The sequence below is a fragment of the Hylobates moloch genome, unplaced genomic scaffold (assembly GCF_009828535.3).
Source record: "Hylobates moloch isolate HMO894 unplaced genomic scaffold, HMol_V3 SCAFFOLD_9, whole genome shotgun sequence".
Taxonomy (NCBI): Eukaryota; Metazoa; Chordata; class Mammalia; order Primates; family Hylobatidae; genus Hylobates; species Hylobates moloch.
Genome location: NW_026652284.1, coordinates 60,393,195 through 60,416,076, shown reverse-complemented (window position 1 = coordinate 60,416,076; position 22,882 = coordinate 60,393,195). Strand labels below are relative to the sequence as shown.

The 22,882-nt window shown below is 42.2% G+C and overlaps 2 protein-coding genes across 8 annotated transcripts in view; one reads left to right on the top strand and one right to left on the bottom strand.

Annotated features, from left to right (window-relative positions):
• Positions 1–22,882, top strand: part of TPD52 (tumor protein D52) — a 140,376-nt gene that overhangs the window by 75,625 nt on the left and 41,869 nt on the right. The window contains exon 1 of one of the 7 annotated variants that reach the window (XM_032759904.2): positions 15,122–15,354. The exons of 4 other annotated variants lie outside the window; for them this stretch is intronic. In XM_032759904.2, coding sequence (XP_032615795.1) covers positions 15,216–15,354 — 139 coding nt within the window. In that variant the 5' untranslated portion in view covers positions 15,122–15,215. Of the gene's footprint in view, positions 1–15,121; positions 15,355–22,882 lie in introns of those variants that run through there. 2 more of the 7 variants (XM_032759905.2, XM_032759903.2) reach the window with 2 other exon arrangements.
• Positions 19,823–20,251, bottom strand: LOC131384252 (elongin-B-like). The gene has a single exon (XM_058444358.1). It carries the CDS (start codon positions 20,249–20,251, stop codon positions 19,823–19,825), a length of 429 nt encoding a protein of 142 aa, XP_058300341.1.

Sequence of the window (22,882 nt, the reverse complement as noted above, 5' to 3'; positions counted from 1 at the left end):
AGTCTTTATATTTTAGAGCAGTTTTAGGTTTACAGAAAATTGAACAAATAGTGCAGAGTTCCTTCACGCCCTTAGTTTCCCTTATTATTAACACCTTTAATTCATAGGGTACATTTGTTACATTTGGTTAATACTGATTCATTATTATTAACTAAAATCTGTAGTTTTTATTAGTGTTGTCCAGTTCAATGGATTTTGACAAATGCATAATACGTAGCCGCCATTGCAGTATCATACAGAATACTTTCACTGCCCTAAAAATCACCAGCACCCCAACCTAGTCATTCCTGCTTGCCTCCCTCTCAGCCCCTGGTAACCATTGATCTTTTTACTGTCTCCATAATTTTGTCTTTTCCAGAATGTCACATAGTTGAGATCTTACAGTATTTAGGCATTTCAGATTGGCTTTTGTCAGTAATGTGCATTTAAAGTTCCTTTGTGTTTTTTCACGGCTTGCTAGTTCATTTCTTTTAGTGCTGAATAATGTTCCACTGTCTGGATGTACCACAGTTTATTATCTATTCACCTACTGAAGGACATCTTGGTGGTTTCTTGTTTTTGGTGATCATGAATAAAGCCACTATAACCATTCGCTACAGGGTTTTGTGTGGTCATAAGTTTTCAGCTCATTTTGGTAAATACCTAGGAGTGCAATTGGAAGATCTGCAACAGGCGTTTGACCAGGTGATATATTCTTGGTCCAAGTGTCTCTCCTCCTGCTGACAATTACCCTCCTTATTGTGACAACCTAACCAGGCCTGCCTCTCCCAGGGCTTCCTCTTCTTCACTTAGAGCATTTTCTGAACAAATCTGGACACAAAGGTCTTGCTTATATTTTCAGGAAAGAGTATTTAAAATACTTCTTAATCATGGTTCCAACTTACTTCAACTCTTTTAATTAAGTGATCTTTTTTTAAAAAATTGTGGTAGAATATGTGTATATAAGATACAATTTGTGATTTTAACCATTTTTAAGTATACAATTCAGTTGTATTCATTATATTCACATCATTGTGTAACCATCGCCACTATCTGTTTCCAAAACTCTTACCTGGGGATATGATCATTTTAAAAGAGGAATTTGAAGAAATACATCTGAAGCTATATTTGGCAAAATGTTTCCATCAGTAACTCCCAAAATCTCGGTGGCTATTGGCAACAATCTTTATGTCTCCCTCATGTTTATATATATATATATATATATATATATATTTATCATTTTCTTTTGTCTAGAACTTAGTCACATGGCCACATCTAACTGCAAAGGAGCATGGGAAGTGTAGTCTAGCTACCTGCATAGGAATAAGAGCAAATTGGCTTGGCGATTTGTTAGCATTCCTGGCCATATTAAGTAAGATTATTAAATCATACACATTGTTAGCTTGATCTTTCAGAGATGACATGACAGTAATTGTATGATTTCATAGATCTGGCTGTGTTTCAGGGGAGCATTTTTCCATCCCATGCTCTCTTTCCATCTAAACTTTAATTATCTTATCCTTTTAACACAGAGAGCTTCCTGGAATAAATAAAATTATATGCCTATTTTGATAAATACCTGTTTGATAGCGATGTTTTATAAAACTCTGAGAAGAGTCAACAAGGAGCCTTCACAGTAATTAATACAGCAGTTATTATGGTCAGATGTTAAAAAAAATCTCATGTCTTCAGTCTTATGCCAAAAGGCAAAGATGCAGTTTTGAAGCTTTCCACACACTGATTTGGTTTCAAGATAATGGGCTACTATTGAGTTTACATGTAGCATTGGTCTTCTGCTATTGTCTTTATAAAGGAAAGTATGTGAAATTTGGAATTGGAATTGCATTTCTTAACCAGAGTAGCAGGTTCAGATGGTGATGCTATCACTTTTGGCACGGGACTCTTGTTTCCTAATAAAATTTAATGAAAAATTGACAAGATTTGTGCAGTGTGTATTTTTTTTTAATTGTTGACCCACTGAATGCATCTAATTAGCTTATTACAGTTTAAAAGCAAGTTTAGCTGCCTAAATGTATGACTTGGTATTTTGAGCTTGTTTGTTAGGGTCTCAGCTTGCTGATGATAGAAGTTTGTGGTCCAATATTAATTTTAAATAAGTGCCTACTGTTCTCTAGAAACTTCCATTCCCTTAAAGAAAAGTGTTTCATATGAGCCTCTCATTGCCGGGAATAGCTGTGTAAGCATTGTGGAAGTTTTTCCACATTAAAATGTAGTCCACCAGTTCACTTATTCCTTTTAGGGTTCTGACAGTCGCTTGTGTTTATGCACCCCTGTAGAGCTATCTTTAAACTCACTCAGCAAATTGGAAACATTTAGCTTGGACGACACCTCTTTAATCTTCCAGTAATCTCACCATAGAGACCACTGTACTCTCAAATACATTGTTAATACTTTTAGTAAGAATGGCCTGCTTTCATTCTCTTATTACTGAGCCATTATTCTGGACTCTGTTTATTATTATTATTATTATTATTATTATTATTATTCCAGACTCGAAGTAATTATCCCATTGAAAAGACCAAGCGTGTGTACACCCTGTTGTGACACAGCTGGTTTTGTCCTATCTGAACTTGCCTGCTTTGTGAACTGTTAGGGTCTCAGAAAAACAAAAATAAAAAGCAAAATCTTTTATTTTTAACATTTAATTTTTTATAGTTTTTATATTTTTTAATTGAGACAAAATATATGTATATAATTTACCATCTTTACCCTTTGAAATGTATACTTCCTTGGTAATAAATATATTCTTTATTCCCCCTTCCACCTTTATTCCATCCTTTATTCCCACCCCCACCCCTGCTCAACTCCTCCTCTTCCCAGCCTCTGGCAGTAATTTAGTTTAAAGTGTGAGTGACAATCTCACCTCTTATAATTATGTGATCATTTGTTTTTTTAAAAAAATTGTAGAATGTGTATAACATGGAATTTGTGATTTTACTCTGTCTTCACGAGATGTACATTTTTTAGCTCCACACGAGTGAGAACATGTGACAGTTGTCTTTATGTTCCTAGCTTATTTCATTTAACATAATGACCTCCAGTTCCATCCATGTTGCTGCAAATGACAAGATTCATTTTTTTATGGCCAAGTAGTAATCCACTGTGTATATATACCACGATTTTCTTTATTCATCTATTAATGAATACTTAGGTTGATTCCATATCGTTGCTATTGTGAATAGTGCTTCAATAAACATGCACGTGCAAATATCCTTGACATCTGATTTCTTTACATTTGGGCAAATACCCAGTAGTAGGATTGCTGGATCTATTAATATGTTAATTCTGTTTTTAATTGTTTTGAGAAATCTCCATACTGTTTTTCATAGTGGCTGTGCTGGGAAGATGTGTCAGTGGGTGGGGGGAGGATAAAACGAGGTTAGTTAATGGTTACAAACATACCTTAGAAGGAATAAGTTCTAATGTTCAATAGCAGTGTAGGATGACCATAGTTAACAACAATGTATTATATATTTCAAAATAGCTAGAAGAGAGGACTTGGAATAATGCCAACACACAGAAGTGATGAATACTCGAGGTGATAGATGCCCCAAACCCCTAATTTGATCATTACACAATGTAAGCATGTGATAGAGTATCATATTTATACCCCATATACATGTACAAATATTTGTATCAATAAGAAATATATACAAAAAGCCAAACCTTTTTAGCTATAAAATCTCTTATTTTCAAATATATATAGTTAGAAAGTGCTTGAGTCCTGTAGCATAAGTATTCAGAGTTTACTCAAGCTTTCATCCTCAGGCAAACTTAGCAGCTGTTATCTAAAGCCAGACTTGCAGCATCAGAAATTACCTGGAGCTTGTCCAGAAGGCGAGTCTTGGGCTCCACCCCAGACTTTCTAACTCAGAATCTGTAGTTCCACAGGCTCCCCTGGTGGCTCTGGTATGTAATAAAGTTATTTGAGAAGCACTGGCTGGAGATCTTTTACCTGAGCCTGTAATCATGGAATCACCTATCAGTATGTGGAGTGACGATAACATTTCAACTCAAACTCTATTTCTAAAATGAAAAAATCTGTCTATTGTATCTAATTAAGTATATGACAAATACCAAGCTCTCTTTCCACTATTTTCTAGTGTTCTCATGATCTGACAACGACAGTGGCAGGAACATGTACTGAGATGACTGAAGTAAAAATAGTAAGGCTCTTTTGTGTGGTTTTTTTTTTTTTTTTTTTTTTTTTTTTTTTTGAGATGGAGTCTCTCCCTGTCACCCAGGCTGGAGTGCAGTGGTGCGATCTCGGCTCACTGCAAGCTCCGCCTCTCGGGTTCATGCCATTCTCCTGCCTCAGCCTCCCAAGTAGCTGTGACTACAGGTACCTGCCACCACGCCTGGCTAATTTTTTTGTATTTTTAGTAGAGACGGGGTTTCACCGTGTTAGCCAGGATGGTGTTGATTTCCTGACCTTGTGATGCCCACCTCAGCCTCCCAAAGTGCTGGGATTACAGGCGTGAGCCACCGCGCCCAGCCTCTTTTGTGTATTTTAGAATCCAGTCTGTGACTCCTTGTGATATAGAATTCAGGCATTCTTGAGACTTCTCAACAGATTCTGACTTTCCCAAGTACAGGCTTATCCAGAGGACATGTTTGGAGATAGTTTGAGAGAGGGAATGACATCTTATCCTTATTATATGTCACTCTTGCTCTTCAATATTTGAAAGAAACTGTGAAGAACAAAAGCCTTCTGTCCTGGCTTCTGACATTTACTCAATTTTAGTTATTTTGAGAGGGCAGAAGAATATTCTAAGTAGACTGTTAGGGGTTCCTAACAAGTGAGAATTTCTTTGCAAGTCAATGGGCCAAATAAACGATTTCTTTAAAAATACAAATCCATTTTATCACTTAAGAGTATTTGCATTTAGTTCCAAATAATTTGTATATGCCTGCTAGGTTATGCCTTTTTATTCTAGAGAAGAGGCTCCAAAGAGGATAGTTTGTTTTTTTTCATATAATACTGTGCTATAATAGTCTTTTTTCCCCATTGGGATGGAAAATAAAGGAGAAAAGAAGTGGATTCCCGTAGGGAATATTTCCTAAATTTCTAATGCAAAGTTTCTAATCTGAAAACTGCCACGTATTTTTAAAAGAATGCCAACGTGATTTAATCTAGTTTTATTCAGTTTAGGAACTGAAGTACCCCTGGATGAGGGACAGCATCCCTGAGCCTTCCTTTGGCCCTGGTCCGTGCCGCCCCTACCCATCCCCACTGTGCTTCCTCTTCTGCATTGTCTTCTTTGCTCTTGAACACACACATTTGAAAACTTTATTTATTTATTTTTTTAAAGAGATGGCACCATCGTAGCTCACTCTAGCCTTGAACTCCTGGGCTGAAGTGATCCCTTCTGACCCAGCCTCCTGAGTAACTGGGACTACAGGTGTGCACCACTATGCCTGGCTAATTTTTATTTTTTATTTTTTTTGTAGAGACAGGGCCTTGCTTTGTTGCCCAAGCTGGTCTTGAACTCCTGGCCTCAAGCTATCCTCCTGCCTCGGCCTCCCAGAGTTCTGGGATTATAGGTGTGAACCACCATGCCTGGCCTAAAATACTTTTTAAAACTTCTTTTCATTCGCTTCTTCCCTTTCCTTTCCTCCACTGCCCACCACTTCTGCTTATCTGACTTCTACCATCACTCTCACTAAAACTTCAGTGCAAGATCACCAGATGCCAAGTCCTGTGGCTTCTTCTTGCGTCTCTTTAGCGTTTGATCTTACCCACTTTCTCTCCTCCCTTGATTCCTGTGACATTGGTCACTCAAGGTTTTCTTCCAGATGTTTTGCTTCTTGAGAGCAATGGAGTTAGAATCCTAAGTTTTACCACTTACTGGCTCTGTGCCTAGGGCAAGACGCTTAACTTTGATGTGCCTCAGTTTTGTTGTAAGACAAGGGTAGGGAAAAACCCCATAAAGTTGATGCAAAGTGCATAGAAGAATGTCTGGCACATAGTAAGGGTTCCTTGGTTCCTTAGGGATAAGTCATAATTATTGTCATCATTAAAGGTCATTTCTTGCCCTTTTTAGGCTCTTTGGCCTGCATGCTGATTGTAGGTGTTCACTAATTTTTCCACTCCTTTTCATAGGGCCTCTCTTCTCTTCAGATTTTTTTTTGACGATCTCTGGGTTTCCCACATTTTATATCTTAGCCCCTAACTTTTTCCCGAGGGTAGGAGTTTAATTTGTAACCTCAGGCTGGCCCTTTACACCAGAAGTCTTGTGAGCTCTATTAACCAAATCTGCCAAAATGCAGCTCATTCTCTTATCACCTAAAGTCTCTTCTCTCTCTTCCTCAGTCCTGCCTCTCTTTTGCCACCATCTTCATTAATGCCGTCACTGTCCTTTACAACTCCTGCTGGGGCATCATAGCGTTGGCTTCTCATTGCCTGTCACCCAAGTCCTCCAGTTGATCTCCGGCATCTGTTGATTGTCTGTTCGTGGTGTCATGCAGTGTGCCTTTGCTTTGCTGTTCCCGCTTCTGTTCCATGCAGGGCACATGCCTTTTGTATTAGTCAGTTTGGGCTGCCATAACAATACCATAGAATAGGTGGTTTGAACAATGGAAATTTATATTCTCACAATTCTGGAGGCTGAAAGTCCGAGATCAAGGTGCCGGCAGGGTAGATAGGTTTCTGGTGTGGGCTTGCCTCCTGGTTGGCAGACAGCTGCCGGGCGCGGTGGCTCACGCCTGTAATCCCAGCACTTTGGGAGGCCGAGGCGGGCGGATTACGAGGTCAGGAGATCGAGACCATCCTGGCTAACACGGTGAAACCCCGTCTCTACTAAAAATACAAAAAATTAGCTATGTCCTCCCTGGACTTTTTTCTGTGAAAAAGGCCTTTTGCGTGAGCATCCCTCGTGTCTCTGCTTACTAGGACAGCAGTCCTATTGGATTAGGGCTTCACCCTATGACCCTGTTTAATCTTAATTACCTCCTAAAGACCCCGTCTCCAAATACAGCCATATTGGGAGTTAGGGCTTCAACACGTGAAGCTGGGGAGACACAATTCAGTCCAGAACACCCCTGGCACTGTTGCTGGGTAGCTGTCCTGACTTCCCTCTCCGCTCGGCAGTCCAGCATCAGACAGGGGTGAGAATGATCTTTCTGACACACGGCTTTGGCCTCTCCCTCCCATTCCTAATTACTCGACTTGGCTCCGCACGGCCTAGATGCAGCGAGAGGAAAATGACCACTGTAGGGTGGCTTCCTTCATTTCTCAGTTCCTTACGCTCACTCCTCTGGAAATTGGAGATAACATGACTAACCTCGTGTTATTGAAGGATTAAATAAATTCTAATGAAGAATTGTTGTTTTAATCTGGTGAAAACCAAATTCCTACTCTCCAGCCTCCATTTGAGTTCTTCCATCACCTTGTTACTCCAAGTGTGATCCCATGTGGTTCCAGGGCCAGCAGCCTCCCATCACCAGGATGCAGACTCTGCATCACAGCAAGATCCCCAGGGCCATTAGATGGGAGGGACTGGCTTATCCTTACTGCCTGGCTCTAGGCTACAGCCACAGGATGGAGAAGACAGGGACTTGGAGGCACGTACCAGGCTTCAAACTGCAGCTCCTTTACTTGCTAGCTCTGTGCCCAAAGACAGGTTTATAGGAACTGTCCTTGTCTTGTTTCCCCTCTGAAAAATAGGGAGAGACAGAGGTTTACCTCACAGAGGTTCTGAGGATTAGTTGAGAAATTTTGTAAATAAGAGAGCATCTACCCTTGTGATTTTAAATTGAATTTCATACTTAAAATCAAGTACTTTTTATTTGGAGTCAAGGTTTGTTTATTGTGGCACGGTATCGGGGAATGAAGAGGTGTGGGGTGTGGGGTGTTCATTAACCCCTCAGCCTCTCTGCCCTCTCACCCTGTGGGACAGGGTCCCCCCCGGTCTCCCTCTGGGAAGATGTGACCAGCATGGGATATGATGGGGAGACTTCTTTTCTGTAGAGGGTAAACCAACTGCTGCTTCAGTGGAAGGTGGAGAGAGCCCTTCCGGCTCTCAGAAGGGGCCGGGAGCCGGGATGTGCCTGTGTGTCTGTGGCTGGAGCCCAGTCCCATTAGGCCCTGCCCCCGTGATTGCTGTGAGAGGTGGTTGCTGCACCCTTTCTCCACAGCGCCCTCAGGGCTGCTGAATCTAAGGTAGAGGAGTTCTTGTTTGTTTGTTTGTTTGTTTGTTTTTTAGCCCTTTTCAAATTTACAGAAGGATTGCAAGAATAAGAATAGTGTAAAGAATACCTGCTCCTGTGTTAGTTTGCTGAAGATAACGGCTTCCAGCTCCATCCATGTCCCTGCAAAGGACATGCTCTTGTTCCTTTTTATGGCTGCATAGTATTCCATGGTGTATATGTGTCAACAACACAGGTATGGGGGAGGGAGAGCATAAGGAAGAATAGCTAATGAATGCTGGGCTTAAGACCTAGGTGATAGGTTGATTTGTGCAGCAAACCACCATGGCACACACTTACTTATGTTACAAACCTGCACATCCTGCACATGTACCCTGGAACTTAAAAGTTAAATGGGGGAAGAAAAAGAACATCTGCATTCTCTACTCAGAGTCACTGTTAACGTTTAGCCCCATCCGGTTGACCAGTCTCTCTGTGTGTGGATGTCTGTACACATGCATACTCTTATTTTCTGAGCAATTTGAGAGGAAGATGCATGCGTCATGGCCTCTGCCCCTAAATACTTCAGTATGTATTGCCATTGCCTAAGAAAGGCAATAGTCTCAGCACAGTTGTCAACGTCAGTAAATTTTTTTTTTTTTTTTTTTTTTTGAGACAGAGTCTCATTCTTGTTGCCCAGGCTGGGATACAGTGGCACGATCTCAGCTCACTGCAATCTCCGCTTCCTGGGTTCAAGCAATTCTTGTGCCTCAGTCTCCTGAGTAGCTGGGACTGCAGGCACGTGCCTCCACAACCAGCTAATTTTTGTATTTTTAGTAGAGACGGGGTTTCACCGTATTGGCCAGGCTGGTCTCGAACTCTTGACGTCAGGTGATCCGCCTGCTTTGGTCTCCCAAAGTGCCGGGATTACAGGTGTGAGCCACCGAGCCTGGCCAGTAAATTTGAAATTGGTACAAGACTTTTATCTAATCCGAGGTCATATTCCAGTTTTTTCAATGGACCTAGTACTGCCAGTCTCCTTTAATGTGGATTTTCACAGTTTTTGTCCTTTATGACATTGATGTTTTTGAAGAATGCAGCCCCTCCTCTTTTAAAAACTAGAACCTTCCGGTTGGGCTCGGTGGCTCACACCTGTAATCCCAGCACCTTGGGGGACCAAGGCGGGTGGATCACGAGGTCAGGAGATCGAGACCATCCTGGCCAATATGGTGAAACTCCGTCTCTACTAAAAATACAAAAATTAGCTGGGTGTGGTGGTGTGCGCTTGTAGTCCCAGCTACTCAGGAGGCTGAGGTAGGAGAATCACTTGAACCGGGGAGGCGGAGGTTGTGGTGAGCCAAGATCGTGACACTGCACTCCAGCCTGGCAACAGAGTGAGAGTCCGTCTCAAAAAAAAAAAAAAAAACACTAAAAAAAAAAAAAAAAAAAGCAAAAAAAACCACAGCAACAACAAAACGCCAACAAAAACTTGTTTTGGATTTGTCTGATGTTTCCTCATGATTCGATTCAGGTTCTGCATTCCAAGCCTGAACACTATGTAGGTATTCAGAGCGGTCCATCTGCCTCTCACTGGGGTGTGGCCATCTCTATCCTTCAGTCAGGGTTGGGGCTTTTCTCCATTATACTGTTACTACACTTGATCTTAGCCAAAAGGCCAAGAAGTGATCTCCACTCTATGTTTTTCCTTCTGGCAGCTAGTTAATCTGTGGAGAGGCACTTTAAACATCATTTAAATATCATCTTCTTCCTCAAAATTTCTCCCGAGCTTTAGCATCCAGCGATGATTTTTGTCTGAATCTTTACAAGGATGGTCAGGGTGGCATTTTCTGTAGTTCTTCCTTCTCTCTATTTATTACTTTCTTGGACTCTTGGATTCCTGTTTTTTTCAGTGGTTTATAATCCATGACTGTCCCTAATTTTTTTGGCGGCCTGATTGTCCCATATTTGGCTAGTTGGAGCCCCTTCGAGCCAGCTGCTGTATCACCGTGACACGTCTGCATTCCCCAAGTATCTGTGGCCTGCCTCTCCTGGTGGACAGCCACATTGTCTCCCTTTGACATGCCCTCCAAGTAAATATTGTGTTTCATAGCTTTTAAATCATACTGTCCTTTATATGTCTTTCAAGTTTGTGGAGAATTTACACTGACATATTTGAGTGATGAGTTAACAGGCAGACAGAAACTTAATTTTCTTTATAGTCGTTTGTACCTACTACCATTTCCATTTGCAATGACCTGAGTCGTCTCCGGTTATTACCCTGCACCACGCACTTTACTGGCTGCACCGAGTTGACTTCTGAACTGCCCTCGGCCTCCCTCTGCTGGCATATCAGTGCGTGAGCACTTTTCTGGGGTCATGGAATGGATTTCTCTTTCTGCCCATTTTCTTTCTTTTGGTTTGTTGTTTTCTCTCTCATAAATTATTATACAAACATGGACCATACAATACAACCTGCTTTCAAACCTGATTTGTTTGCTAACTGTATCAATATCTTTCCATATAAAATTCATAAATATTTTTATGTAATTATGTCAGTGTTTCCATATTTTTCTATTACATGAATGTTCTTTTTAGCATTTAAATAATCCATTTTTAGTAGGCATTTGTATTGCTTTTTTCCATTTCAGGTAGCATCTAAAGTGAACGTCCCTTGCATGTATACCATTCATATGTGGCTTAGTAAGTAGAGCTTGCTAAATGGGTAGGAACTTACAGGAAAAGAGGAAACTCTAGTTTGAGAAAATTGTCTGGGCTAAGTTTAGGATGTGTTCAACAAACAGGAAAGTCAAGTTTGGCTAAAACGTGATTGAGTAATAGTGGGAAATATGGTCAGAAAGTAGGTATGTTAGGACTCTTTCTATTGAAATGATGAAATTCAACTCCAGCCACAAGTGGAGCAGAACAAAATTGTGTTTGTTTAATAACTGGGAAGCCCAGGGTAGCTGGAGGCAGGGGCTTAGATGCTGCCGCCCCATCCGTTACCTGTCTGTCTCTGTTTCTCCTTCTGTCCCTTCCCACTCTCAGCACTGAGTCTCTTGCCCATTGGCCTGGTGAGGGAAGGAGCTGCCAGCCCCTCCAAACTGGCACCCAACAGCTCAGGTTACAGAGAGAGTCACTTTCTTCCATTACTCGCAGAGTAAACATCAGGGAAGGTCACTGATTGATTGACACTGTCTGGGTCAGATGTCTATCCTTAGGCCAGTCCCTGCGAACAAGGGGATGGGGTGTCTGCGTGGACCAGATCTGAAGCACAGGCCCATGCCTAGGTCCAGGGAACAGGTGGGAACTATGGATCTCTCTCCCCACTGAGAACCCCAGGGAGCAGGTGAGGTGAAATTCTCCTAGGGAAAGAGGGGCAAAATTGACAAGACAGCAGATGTCTACCACACTGCTGTGGGGCCTGGTCCCTCCCAGAAGGAAAAACATAGTAACAATAGAGTGGGTTGCACCCTCCGTGGATGAGGACAGTGGAAATGAAGGAAAGGTTGGAAGGCCTGTGGTACCGGTTGGTAGATAGCTCTCGGTGCTTTCTCCGTATGGAGTGAGAGTGCTTGGATGTGATTCCTTCAAAGTCAGGCCTAGGAGACTCAGGATGCCTGATCTAGAGGTAAGAACATCATGAGGAAAGCCAGTGAGTTCAGTCTTGTGCATGCTGACTTTGAAGTACTTTTGGAATAGCCAGGTGGAATTATCCACAGGACAGGACCAAATCTTACCTGGTTCTTCCCCAGGCCAACTAGTCCACAGCAGGAAATAAGAAGAGTTGCCCTGATACCAAGGTGTGTTAGTCCATTCTCACGCTGCTATGGGGAAATACCTGAGACTGGGTAATTTGTAAAGTAAAAAGGTTTAGTTGACTCACAGTTCTACATGGCTGGGGAGGCTTCAGGAAACTTACAGTCATGGCAGAAGGCACCACTTCACAGGGCGGTGGGAGAGAGAATGAGTGCCCAGCGAAGGGAGAAGCTCCTTATAAAATCATCTGTTCTCCTTATAAAGATCTCTTAATAAAACCGTCAGAGAACTATCTCATTCACTATCAGGAGAAGAGCATGAGGGAACCACCCCCATGATTCAGTTAACTCCACCTGGTCCCGCCCTTGACATGTGGGTGTTCTTACAATTTAAGGTGAGATTTGGGTGGGGACACAGAGCCGAAACATATCACAAAGCTTTCTCCTCCTTGCTGGGATTGTACCCATAGCCTCTTTCTGAGTCTGCTCTCTTTTAGCCTCTTTCTGCCTGCAGTGCATCCTTATACCATTTCTAGAGTCATCTTTATAAAACTTATACTCTCCATATGACTCATAAAGCCTCAGTTTTTTTTTTTTTTGCACAGTATATTTAGTATAAAATTTGTCAAAGTCTTTAATGGTCTGCCCCCAAGCTACATGTCCATTTTGTATTTCTTTCAGTTCCCTTCTACTTTGTATTTGGCTGCTCAGTCAACTGAATTTTTGCCATTCCATTAACCCATCCCATGCTTTTCCCACCTCTAGAGTTCACTTTTCTTGTAGGCTAGGATGTCTTGACTGGGATCTGACTGGAGATAATGAGAACAAAAACTGGTTCAAAGAGCCAGGATGTTGCATAAAAGTCCTAAGATTGTATCTAAGCAGGTAAAATAAAAATTTTAGACAATTACTTAAATTTGAAATGCTCACATTTATTAATTAAGGCATGTAACATCTACATGAGCCATCATTTGTTTTTTTAATTCCACATTGATTAGGAGCCAAACCTTCAGGGCAGGTATCCGGTGGAGCACCCTGGAGAGGCCCTGGAGAGGCACAGACGCCTGGCAGGGGACTCTTCACATGCTGTGTGCTGCTGCTGGGAGAAGAGGGGGCCAGAGACTAGGGGGCTTCTAAGAAGAGGTGGCATTTCTGCCTCAGTGTTGAAGGATGAATAACTTCGACAGGCTGGAAAAAGGTGACATTTCAGGTAGAGCATGTTGCATGGATGTAAATACCAAAGGTCAAGGACATGGGCTTGAGAGATGGTGAGAAGGATGGAGGTGACTGTGGCTTGCATTCTGTGTCACTATTAATTACCTTCTAATGCCTTTGGCCCTAGGCGGTAGAACAAGTAAAGTAATGGAGAAATACTTTTTCTACCAGTATTTAGTGACCAAATGCAGAGTTATGGAGAGGGCCAGGGACCTCATGAACCACACTCTTTCTAGTCTAGGGACATAACTCCAATGCCTTTCCTGTCTCAGTAAGAGGCCATGGATTTCAAGAAGCCAGACAATCCATTCTTTCAGATAATGATAAAAAAGAAACCATTTATTTTATTTCTAAGTATAGAATGAAACATTTATAGTTGCCCAAATCTTGGTACCTTTTGGGAGAAAAATACAGATTTTTTGCTTGTTAAAAATAAACTTAAAAAAAAAAAAAAAAAAAAAAAAGACTTACCATAGGCTGGGCGTGGTGGCTCACACCTGTAATCCGAGAACTTTGGGAGGCTGGGGCGGGCGGATCACCTGAGGTCAGGAGTTTGAGACCAGTCTGGCCAACATGGCGAAACCCCATCTCTACTAAAAATACAAAAATTAGCTAGGCATGGTGGGTGGTGGGTGCCTGTAATCCCAGCTACTTGGAAGGCTGAGGCAGGAGAATCACTTGACCCCAGAAGGCGGAGGTTGCCCTGAGCTGAGATTGTGCCATTGTACTCCAGCCTGGTCACAAGAGCGAAGCTCTGTATCGAAAACAAAACAAAAAAAGACGTACCATAAATAGAGTACAACATGAGACTAACAAAAATAACAAATAAAAAAAAATCATCCAGCATATATTCTGTATGTAAAAAAAAAAATCACAAGATGAATACAGACCATCTTGGTGCATATGTATTTTATACACGACACATACTGATGTTTTTAATGCTTAAAATATATTAGGTTTCATACTTGCTTCCAATCCAAGGAGAGTATATCTGAGCTCTTTTTTTAGATTTGAAAACTGCCTTTTAGATTAGATTAGAACACTGCCTTTTTTTTTTATTATGCAGTAACAGATCATTGCCCACCTGAAGGTGAGTCACCTTTATTTTTACCTCCTTAGTAGAACCAGCAGGAGCTGCAATTGGTGTTGCTTGAGCCAAGGCCATAGTCAGCATGGAAAGGTTCTGTTAAGAGACTGTGTTAAAGGAAATAAATTTGGTGACTTAGTTTTGTTTTACAAGCTAGCTGTGGCCCAGTCCTTCTGCAGGGTGGGCACGCAGGTTTATTGCGGCTCTGCAGAGCCATGGCCTTAGACAAACAAAGAAGGTGTGGGAATACCCGGGAGCTTTCTATTCAAAGTAGATTCTTCTCCTTTGAGTGCATGTAACTGAAGCACTAGCTTTCTAAAAAAAAAAAAAAAAAAAAAGGGAGAAAAGAAAAGTCAGTCTGAAGTTTTTGTGACACTCAGCCAGACTCCACATTAGATAAAGTAATCATGGAAATACAGCTTTATTTTTATACCAAGTTGTGCTTAGAAAGCTGATTGCTAAACCAGGAAGCTTGGCTTTCAGAATTTTACTGTAATCCAGGGTGGAAAAAAAGTATCACCCAGATGGCATTTGTGGAGATTACTGACTGGTAATCCCTCCTTGTCCTAGAAGATTAAGTCTGCCCTGGTGTGGTCATGGTCAGCTGATTTTTTTTTTTTTTAATAAATTGTAGTTTCTTGTTTTAAGTCAGCCAGTGTCTGATGTTTGCCTGAACTGTTTGTACATCTGGGCCATATTGCAGAACCCTGCCCTTCTTTGTTGACTGAGGAAAGCTTGCTCCCTGCCCAGGTTTTTCATTGTTGATGGAAATTAACACCAGGTGGTGAATAGAGCCCCTCCTAAGGTTGCTCAGGATAAATCATTTATTAAATAGGTCTGCTTATCAGGAGGGGCGTGAAGGCTCCCAGAAGGAAATGCTGGCACCTGGGCCCGGAAGCCAGGGCCTCTAACTCCTGGGGTTGATTTCTTCCGTGAAGTTGCACCCTACAAAGGGAATATGGCCAAAGCGGCACTCAACTGAAGGATGGTGTCAGGCGATTAGACAGCCATGCGTTCTGCGTTTGTCTGGAATGGATTGTAGAGAAATGGACTTATATGAGGACTACCAGTCCCCGTTTGATTTTGATGCAGGAGTGAACAAAAGCTATCTCTACTTGTCTCCTAGTGGAAATTCATCTCCACCCGGATCACCTACTCTTCAGAAATTTGGTAACTACTGATTTCGTAAAGTTAAGTTTGTTTGGAATAAAACCTAGACATAACTTGGGATTTGCCTGGCTTTAAAATTATTAGTGTAAAGATGTACCAGGGTGGTGTTGAGGGTTGTAACTAGATAATAAGCTATTCTAGATTCAAAGTACAGAGATAGATGGCTCATTAAATATTTAGAATATGTGTATACTTAGATTTTAAAGTTAGTACTATTTATATGATCAGTAGACTTCTCCATTGATAGATATTCCAAGTTCACTTTGAGTTTGTTGAGCTGGTAAATAACAAAAAAGGAGGAATCTGAAGTCCTTGGTTTCTAGTTGCTTAGGTAATTTACGACAACCTTCCTGATTTTTCTCTTTAGTAAAATGATGGTTAAGCACTGACTCAGTTCAAGGTCTTGCTAATGACTGTCCTGGGTTTTGTTATGGAATATTGAGAGCAACTTACAGAAATTGCTAGGCAAGAGATTTTTTTTTTTAAAAGAAAAACTAGAAATTGCTGTACCTTTAGAAGCAGTTATTCCTTCATCCCTGCCAGTATGAGATTGCTTTGAAGGCCAGGAGCACCATCAAGGAGGCCTTTCCTTTATCAGCACAAGGCAGCAGAAAGCCAGAGGCAGCTTAGCCATCCTCCCGGCTGGGTCCCTCGTCTCATAGCCAATGCTGGGAACTGGTTAAATGACCTTCTCTGTAATTTGCCAAATAAGCAATCAGGTTTTTCCAGAAGAAGTTAATTTTTTCCTTATTAATGAAGAGCAGGTCACATTTTGTTCATTTTAAGCTGAAAAAATGGGTAACCTAGAAAAAAACAGGGTAAAGGTGACAGCATGAAACGTAGTTTTAAGTATTTTAGGTTTGTGTATTTGCTGACAGTGGGGATGTGTGAAGCAACATTCCTCTCTTGGTTGCAGCTGGTAGCCATCTTTCCCCAAAAGTGGCTAGGATTTCCAGGAACAGGAAAATGTTGAATATAACAGAGAAGGGGTAGAGCTGGTCTGTAGAAGTTGGGGGCAGGAGGTAGCAGCTTGATGTCTGCTGGCGGATTCTGATTGCCAGGAAACTTTCTCCAGTGCTGACCTTGCCTTGCCCAAGTGGCACCCCGCAGACCTGTGTAATAAGGGGGCCTGGGCTCCCCCTTTGCCCAGCCCCCTTCTAACTTATAAATTTTATGTATAATTTAATAGGGGCCACACAGAATGGGGAAGTTAGAGCTTGATAATGGACTGAAGCTCAAGTGACTTGCCTGGGAGGGAGGGAACCTTTGAGAAGCTGGGGCTGTGGTTTTGTGACTTCAGGTGGACCTTGATGGGTGTGCAAGCATCCAGATTCCCAGGAAGATTGACACTGCTTGCTTCTTTTAGTTCCCTTCTACCCTTCTTGTCTCTTGGTTTCACCTCCTTTCATTTTCCAAGTTACGGTCATGGCTGCCTTGGGATGTTTTCTGTCAAAACCAGGGCAGTTGTAGCGTTGGGTGTGCCTCTAGGCAGCTTCTGAAAGATTATCTTCATAATTCCTGTTAGCTGTTTGAAGGAACCTGGGGTTGTGAGATTTAAAAAATTATTAAAAAGCAAATGAATAACAATAATGAAAAACAAACTCATGTAGCTAGGTTTAGTAGTTTGCATTAATTGAAAGAAAAGAGGGTGAACAAGCATTAAAACAAGCAGAAACCGCCCTCAGCAGTCATCTGTAAGAACACAGTGATTCTAAAATGGCCAAATAAAAGTGGGGACCTGGAAGAGTGATGACTCATCTCTGTGCCCATGACCCCTCAGGGCATAAGAAGCGTGCACACCGTCTGAACATCAAACATGGTTGGTGGATGGAATGAATAATGTGTCCTCCGTGTGTTTGCACTCTTTGAATTTCTATGTAGAAGCTCTTAGAACCAATACATTATGAATCCATTTAAAGTTCTTGTGGCTTTTGGCCACTATGTATTTTCTTAATCAGCAGACAAGTAATACAGACAAGAAGGACTGATACAAGAAGGGATCTTACCCAGAGAGGTTGGGAATACTGATTTGAAAAGAATGAAAAATATCTCTGATATTTATCCAGAATGCCATCATGGGGCAAATGGGAAAGTAATGAGATTTTATCTATGGGCAGGATGTTCCTAAGAAGTAATTAAAGTGAAGGTTAGGATGAGGACAGTGACTGAAACAAAATGAAGCCTTTTATTAGGGAGTTTTAAACTCCTTTGACACAACCAACCCATATTCAGAAATGCTTTATACCTCCTTACCCGCAATCCTCACAAATATAAGAATCTATCAGTAACTGAAGCAAAATTTTATGAACCAGAACTTCTCCTTACTATGTGTGATGTACTCTGATATTTTATACTATTTTATGCCATTTCTTCTTTTAAAGTGCTCATCTGGTTCTGCTAACTGGATTTTACAACCCATAGTGTGAAAACACCGATTTATAATAGTTTCAGAATCTGGAACATAAGCTCTGTTTGTCTTTTTTGTTCACCTCTGTTTCCCCAAGCACCAAGAATAGTGCTTGACATTATGGCTCAAAAACTGTTTGTGGACTGCATGAATGAATGAATGACACTGGTTAAGGAGTAGTTCACACTCCAGTTCAGTTTACGGATGTGAAGATTGAGGCTGAGAGATGTATGTGATGTTCTCAACTCACAAAGTTTAGTTAGGCTAAGATGGGACTAGCATTCGTCTCTTAATTCTTAAGCTAGTGGTTTGGTTTTTTGTTTTTTTTAGACCGCAACATCTCAGCCTCTCTGGTAATGGATATTATAGAGCAGATTAGCCATTCAAGGCTTAAGTTCTCCTTTGGTCAAGTGTTTTACTGTGGGAATAATTTGTTGATACTTTATACGCCACTTGGATCTCAACATTCTATTCCATCTTTGGGCTGAACATTATCAGGACCAGGGTCTCACAGCTGGGGTCTTTTGTTGCATTATCTCTTCCATTCTGTGAACACCCTTAAGGATAATATCCCAAATGTTATTTATATAGCATCTATCTTCCTCTTAAGATTTTTTTTTTTTTTTTGAGACGGAGTCTTGCTCTGTCGCCCAGGCTGGAGTGCAGTGGTACAACCTCGGCTCACTGCAACCTCTGCTTCCCATGTTCAAGCGATTCTTCTGCCTCAGCCTCCCAAATACCTGGGACTATAGGTGCGTGTCACAACACCCTGCTAATTTTTGTATTTTTAGTAGAGATGGGGTTTCACCATATTGGCGAGGCTGGTCTTGAACTCCTGACCTCGTGATCCGCCCATCTCGGCCTCCCAAAGTGCTGGGATTACAGGCATGAGCTACGAGGCTGGGCCAGAATTTTCTTTTTTTATAAAAAACTTTTGGCTGGGCGCAGTGGCTTATACCTGTAATCCCAGCACTTTGGAAGGCTGAGGGAGGCAGATCACTTGACCTCATGAGTTTGTGACCAGCCTGGGCATCATGGTGAAACCCCATCTCTACCAAAAATAAAAGAATTAATTGGGCATGGTGGCACACGTCTGTAGTTCCAGCTACTTGAGAGGCTGAGGTAGGAGGATCACTTGAGCCCAGGAGTGGATTGCAGTGAGCTGAGATCCCACCACTGCACTCCAGCCTGGGCGACAGAACGAGACTCCATCTCAAAACAAACAAAAAACCCTTTTATTTGAGATTCACGGGTGCATTTACAGGCTTCTTATATAGGTAAACATGTGTCATAGGGGTTTGATGTACAGATTGTTTCATCATCCAGATACTAAGTCTGACATGCAGTAGTGATTTTTTTCCCCTTTTTTTCCTCCTCTTCTTCCTCCTACCCTCCACCCTCTGGTAGGCCCCAGTGTCATTTGTTCCCCTCTTTGTGTCCGTGTGTTCTCATCATTTTGCCCCCACTTATAAGTGACAAGGTGCCCTGTTTGGTTTTCTGTTCCTGTGTTAGTTTGCTAAGGATAATGGCCTCCAGCTCATCCATGTTCTTGCAAAGGATAGGATCTTGTTCTTTTTTATGGCTGCATAGTATTCCATGGCATATAGGTACCACATTTTCTTTATCCAGTCTATCATTGATGGGCATTTAGGTTGATTCCATCCTTTGCTATTGTGAATAGTGCTGCAATGAACCTACGCATGCATGTGTCTTTGTGATAGAATGGTTTATATTCCTTTGGGTGTATACCCAGTAATGGGATTGCTGGGGAGAATTTTCTAATGTACAGGAAGATGCAGCCTTGGCTTAATGGCACCTTTGGTTATTTCTAGTGACTTAAGGAAATATGAGCAATGGAAAAATCTGACATTTTAGTTTAATGCGATCGGATTTGAAACTCTAGAAAGACTGAAAAATCAAACTGAAATTCCTTAGCTCATAGTTCTTTTCATTCTGTTTTACCCTTTTTGATTTTCACTCTGTGTCATTCTCACTTCTTTTTTTTTTTTTTTTGTCTCCCAAATCTCTTTTATTGGGGGAAATGGGCCTCTTGGGGGGTCCTCATTGCACGGCTTGTTCATTGGCACTGCTTCCCGAGTCCTGGGGCTTCATCACATCGGGCAGCTCGGGCGGGCTGGAAAATGGCTCGATACACAGGGCCTCAAAGGTGTCATTTGCCTGGAAGGCCAGTCCCACTGTGGCTGGGGCCCGTGGCCGTGCTGTTTGACTGGTGAAGCTACACTCGCCCAGTGTCTTGCCATCATCCAAGAGTTGGTCATCCTTGTACAGCCGCTGCTCGTCAGGAGGCCGCTTGAGGATGCCCTCGACGATGCGCTTCAGTTCGAAAACCGTGCTGGACTCCTTGGCGTCCGTGAAGATGGTGGTCTTGTGGCGCCGGATCATGAGGAACACGTCCTGGGGGCGGCGGGCGGCGTGAGCACGAAGCCCGGGCGCCCCGCGTGGCCCAGCCGCCCCCTGCCGCCCCCCCATTCTCACTTCTTTTTAGAGAAGTGGTTACCACTTCTTAAAAGTTTTTCATGATTGCGTCGGTCTTAAATAGCAAACATGGCTATGGTTTACAAAATAAAAACTGGAGTCAAATTGAAGAGATGTAGAATTTCCGTATTCCTAGAGAGGAAATTTAAGGATGGAAGAGACTTCCTCTCAGGGGATTCTGAAATTTCTCCAACGCTGACCTCTGTCACTCTTTTCTGGAATGTCCCAGTTACTAGTTTTATACTTAATTTGGGGGCAGGGGAGCAGAGCAGTGGGGAGAGGAGATGGCTCTGAAGTAATTGACTGAAGATTTTTTCTTTTTTTTAAAAAAAAAAAATGAAAGAGATTTAAGGGTCCATTTAGAAATACCTGGAAGGACCAAGTAAAGCATTTGAAAATACTAATGTGTTTTACCTTGAGGATCGTTTCTTCTTTGTCTACTCTTTCTGTGAAGTGAAGCTTTGGGAGGTGACCTTCTGTCTTGGGTGGGGACACTGACCACTGTTCAGGGTCCTGCTTTCAGAGCTGAGTCCAGGAGCACTTTGCACCCTAAGTGGCTCCCAAGCGCTCCTTTCCCTTTTTGCCTTAGTGCAGCCCCTCCACTCCTGCTCTGTTTCCTTTACTCTTTAATAACCCAGACATTGGCCAGGCATGGTGGCTCATGCCTGTAATTCCAGCACTTTGGGAGGCCAAGGCGGGCGGATCACGAGGTCGGGAGATCGAGACCATCCTGGCCAACATGGTGAACCCTGTCTCTACTAAAATACAAAAAATTAGCCAGGCATGGTGGTGGACGCCTGTAGTCCCAGCTACACGGGAGGCTGAGGCAGGGGAATTGCTTGAACTTGGGAGGCGGAGATTCTAGTGAGCCAAGATTGTACCACTGCACTCCAGCCTGGTGACAGAGCAAGACTCCCTCTCAAAAAAAAAAACAAAACAAAAAACCAAAAAAAAACAAAAAACAAACCCAGACATTGTCCCCTTACGCTTGTGAGGAGCTTGGGTCTTCCCTTAAATGGAGTGGATCAAGTTTTCTCAGCTTTTTTCTTCCCTGCTACCTTGACTACAGTTACCCAACTCATTTTTCCCCTCAGGTTTTACTGTTCTTGCCATGGGTACACATGGGAAAATTCCAGCCTTAAGAATCTAAAGTTGTCACGGCCTGAGCTGCTGCATCCCTCTCTTCTGAAGGCACTCAGTGGCAGACAGCAGGTACTGGCTGTCATGTCCTCTCAGATGCTCCCTTGCCTTAAGCCAGTGGTTCTCAACCACAGTTTTGCCCCACTGTGGGCATTTGACCATGTTTGTAGATACTCTTTTGGTTGTTACAACTGGGTATGGGTGTGGGGCTGCTACTGACATCTGGTGAGTGGGCCTGAGATGCTACACAGGAAGATGGCCAGGGCAGTCCCCGCCACAATCATCCACCGTGTGAGGCCCGTGGTGCATGCCTGAGAAGCGCTGCCTTAACTGGATGCTTAGTCTTTTGGGTCTCCCGAAGACAACCATTGTGGTGTGGGGAGTTGCAAATATTCCTTCCACTTCTGGGATTTTATTACATCCAGAAAAACAACAAGGCACAGAGAATGGGAGCCTCAGGCACAGACTTACATGGGGAAAAAACATCCTGTGATCTTTTTGGATGTTACCACTACTTAAGATACTTTGAATTATATGTTTAAATCTGTTTTTATGCCTCTAGGTTTAAAAAGGGGGATGCATATTTCCTCTCGTTTGTGCTTAAATAAAACAGTCATAGATACTGAAGTTTCTTATCGCGACTCTGGTCTTAAAGTTTTTGGTGCTGCTTTGAAGACTTGTGTAGGAAAGGCATGTGCAGCTTTATTTTTCAGAGACGCTTCCAGGGCTCAAATATATGTTAACGGATTCTTTCTTGGGTAGGCAGTGTTAACATTCAGGCTAAATAGCAGATATCTTAGACTCTATTTTGGCATCTTTTTTCCTCCTAGTTGAATTTTTTGGGGGACAGCTGATATATTCTTTCTGTGATAACATTTGTGTCCCACCTGTATAACCATGGTGCATTTGACTGCACACTCTTTTCCTGTAATATGAAGGTAGGTGACCTGCCCCCAAAAGTGACAATCTTTGGACAGATTATGTATGAGATGGAAGTCATATTTCTTTAGGAAAGTGACATTTCACATCTGCTTTAAATAGAAGAACTTTCCTAGGTAAAAACAATGAAGTGAGAATGCAATATATAAAATAAAAAGCTCGAGATAAAAGGAGAGAGAATGAAGGGAGACTGGGTTCTTATCTTTCCCTCTAACTTGACTGTATACCTTCCTATAATCCATTTATCCACAGTGTTGACAAGCATCTGCTGTGTGCCAGATACCGTGCATCAGAGACCCTGCTAAGGCTAAAGACACAGGATTGGAGCATGAAGTCCAAGTATTGCCCAGCTGCAGTCTGTATTCTATACAATAGACTGGACTGTAGGTTCTTCTTCCCAGAGCCAAGGACTGTTTCTCAGCCAAGGTCATGCGGTCCAGGGGAGACCCCCCAAGAGTAGGAGACACTTTTGACTTACTGAAATGAGTGGGACCTGGAAATCGGGGTGGGGTTTCAGGCAGAGAAAATAATATGTGCAAAGACACA

Excerpts from the sequence above, each read along its gene's own strand:
- LOC131384252 (XM_058444358.1), bottom strand. The coding sequence starts at position 20,251 with ATGGGGGGGCGGCAGGGGGCGGCTGGGCCACGCGGGGCGCCCGGGCTT.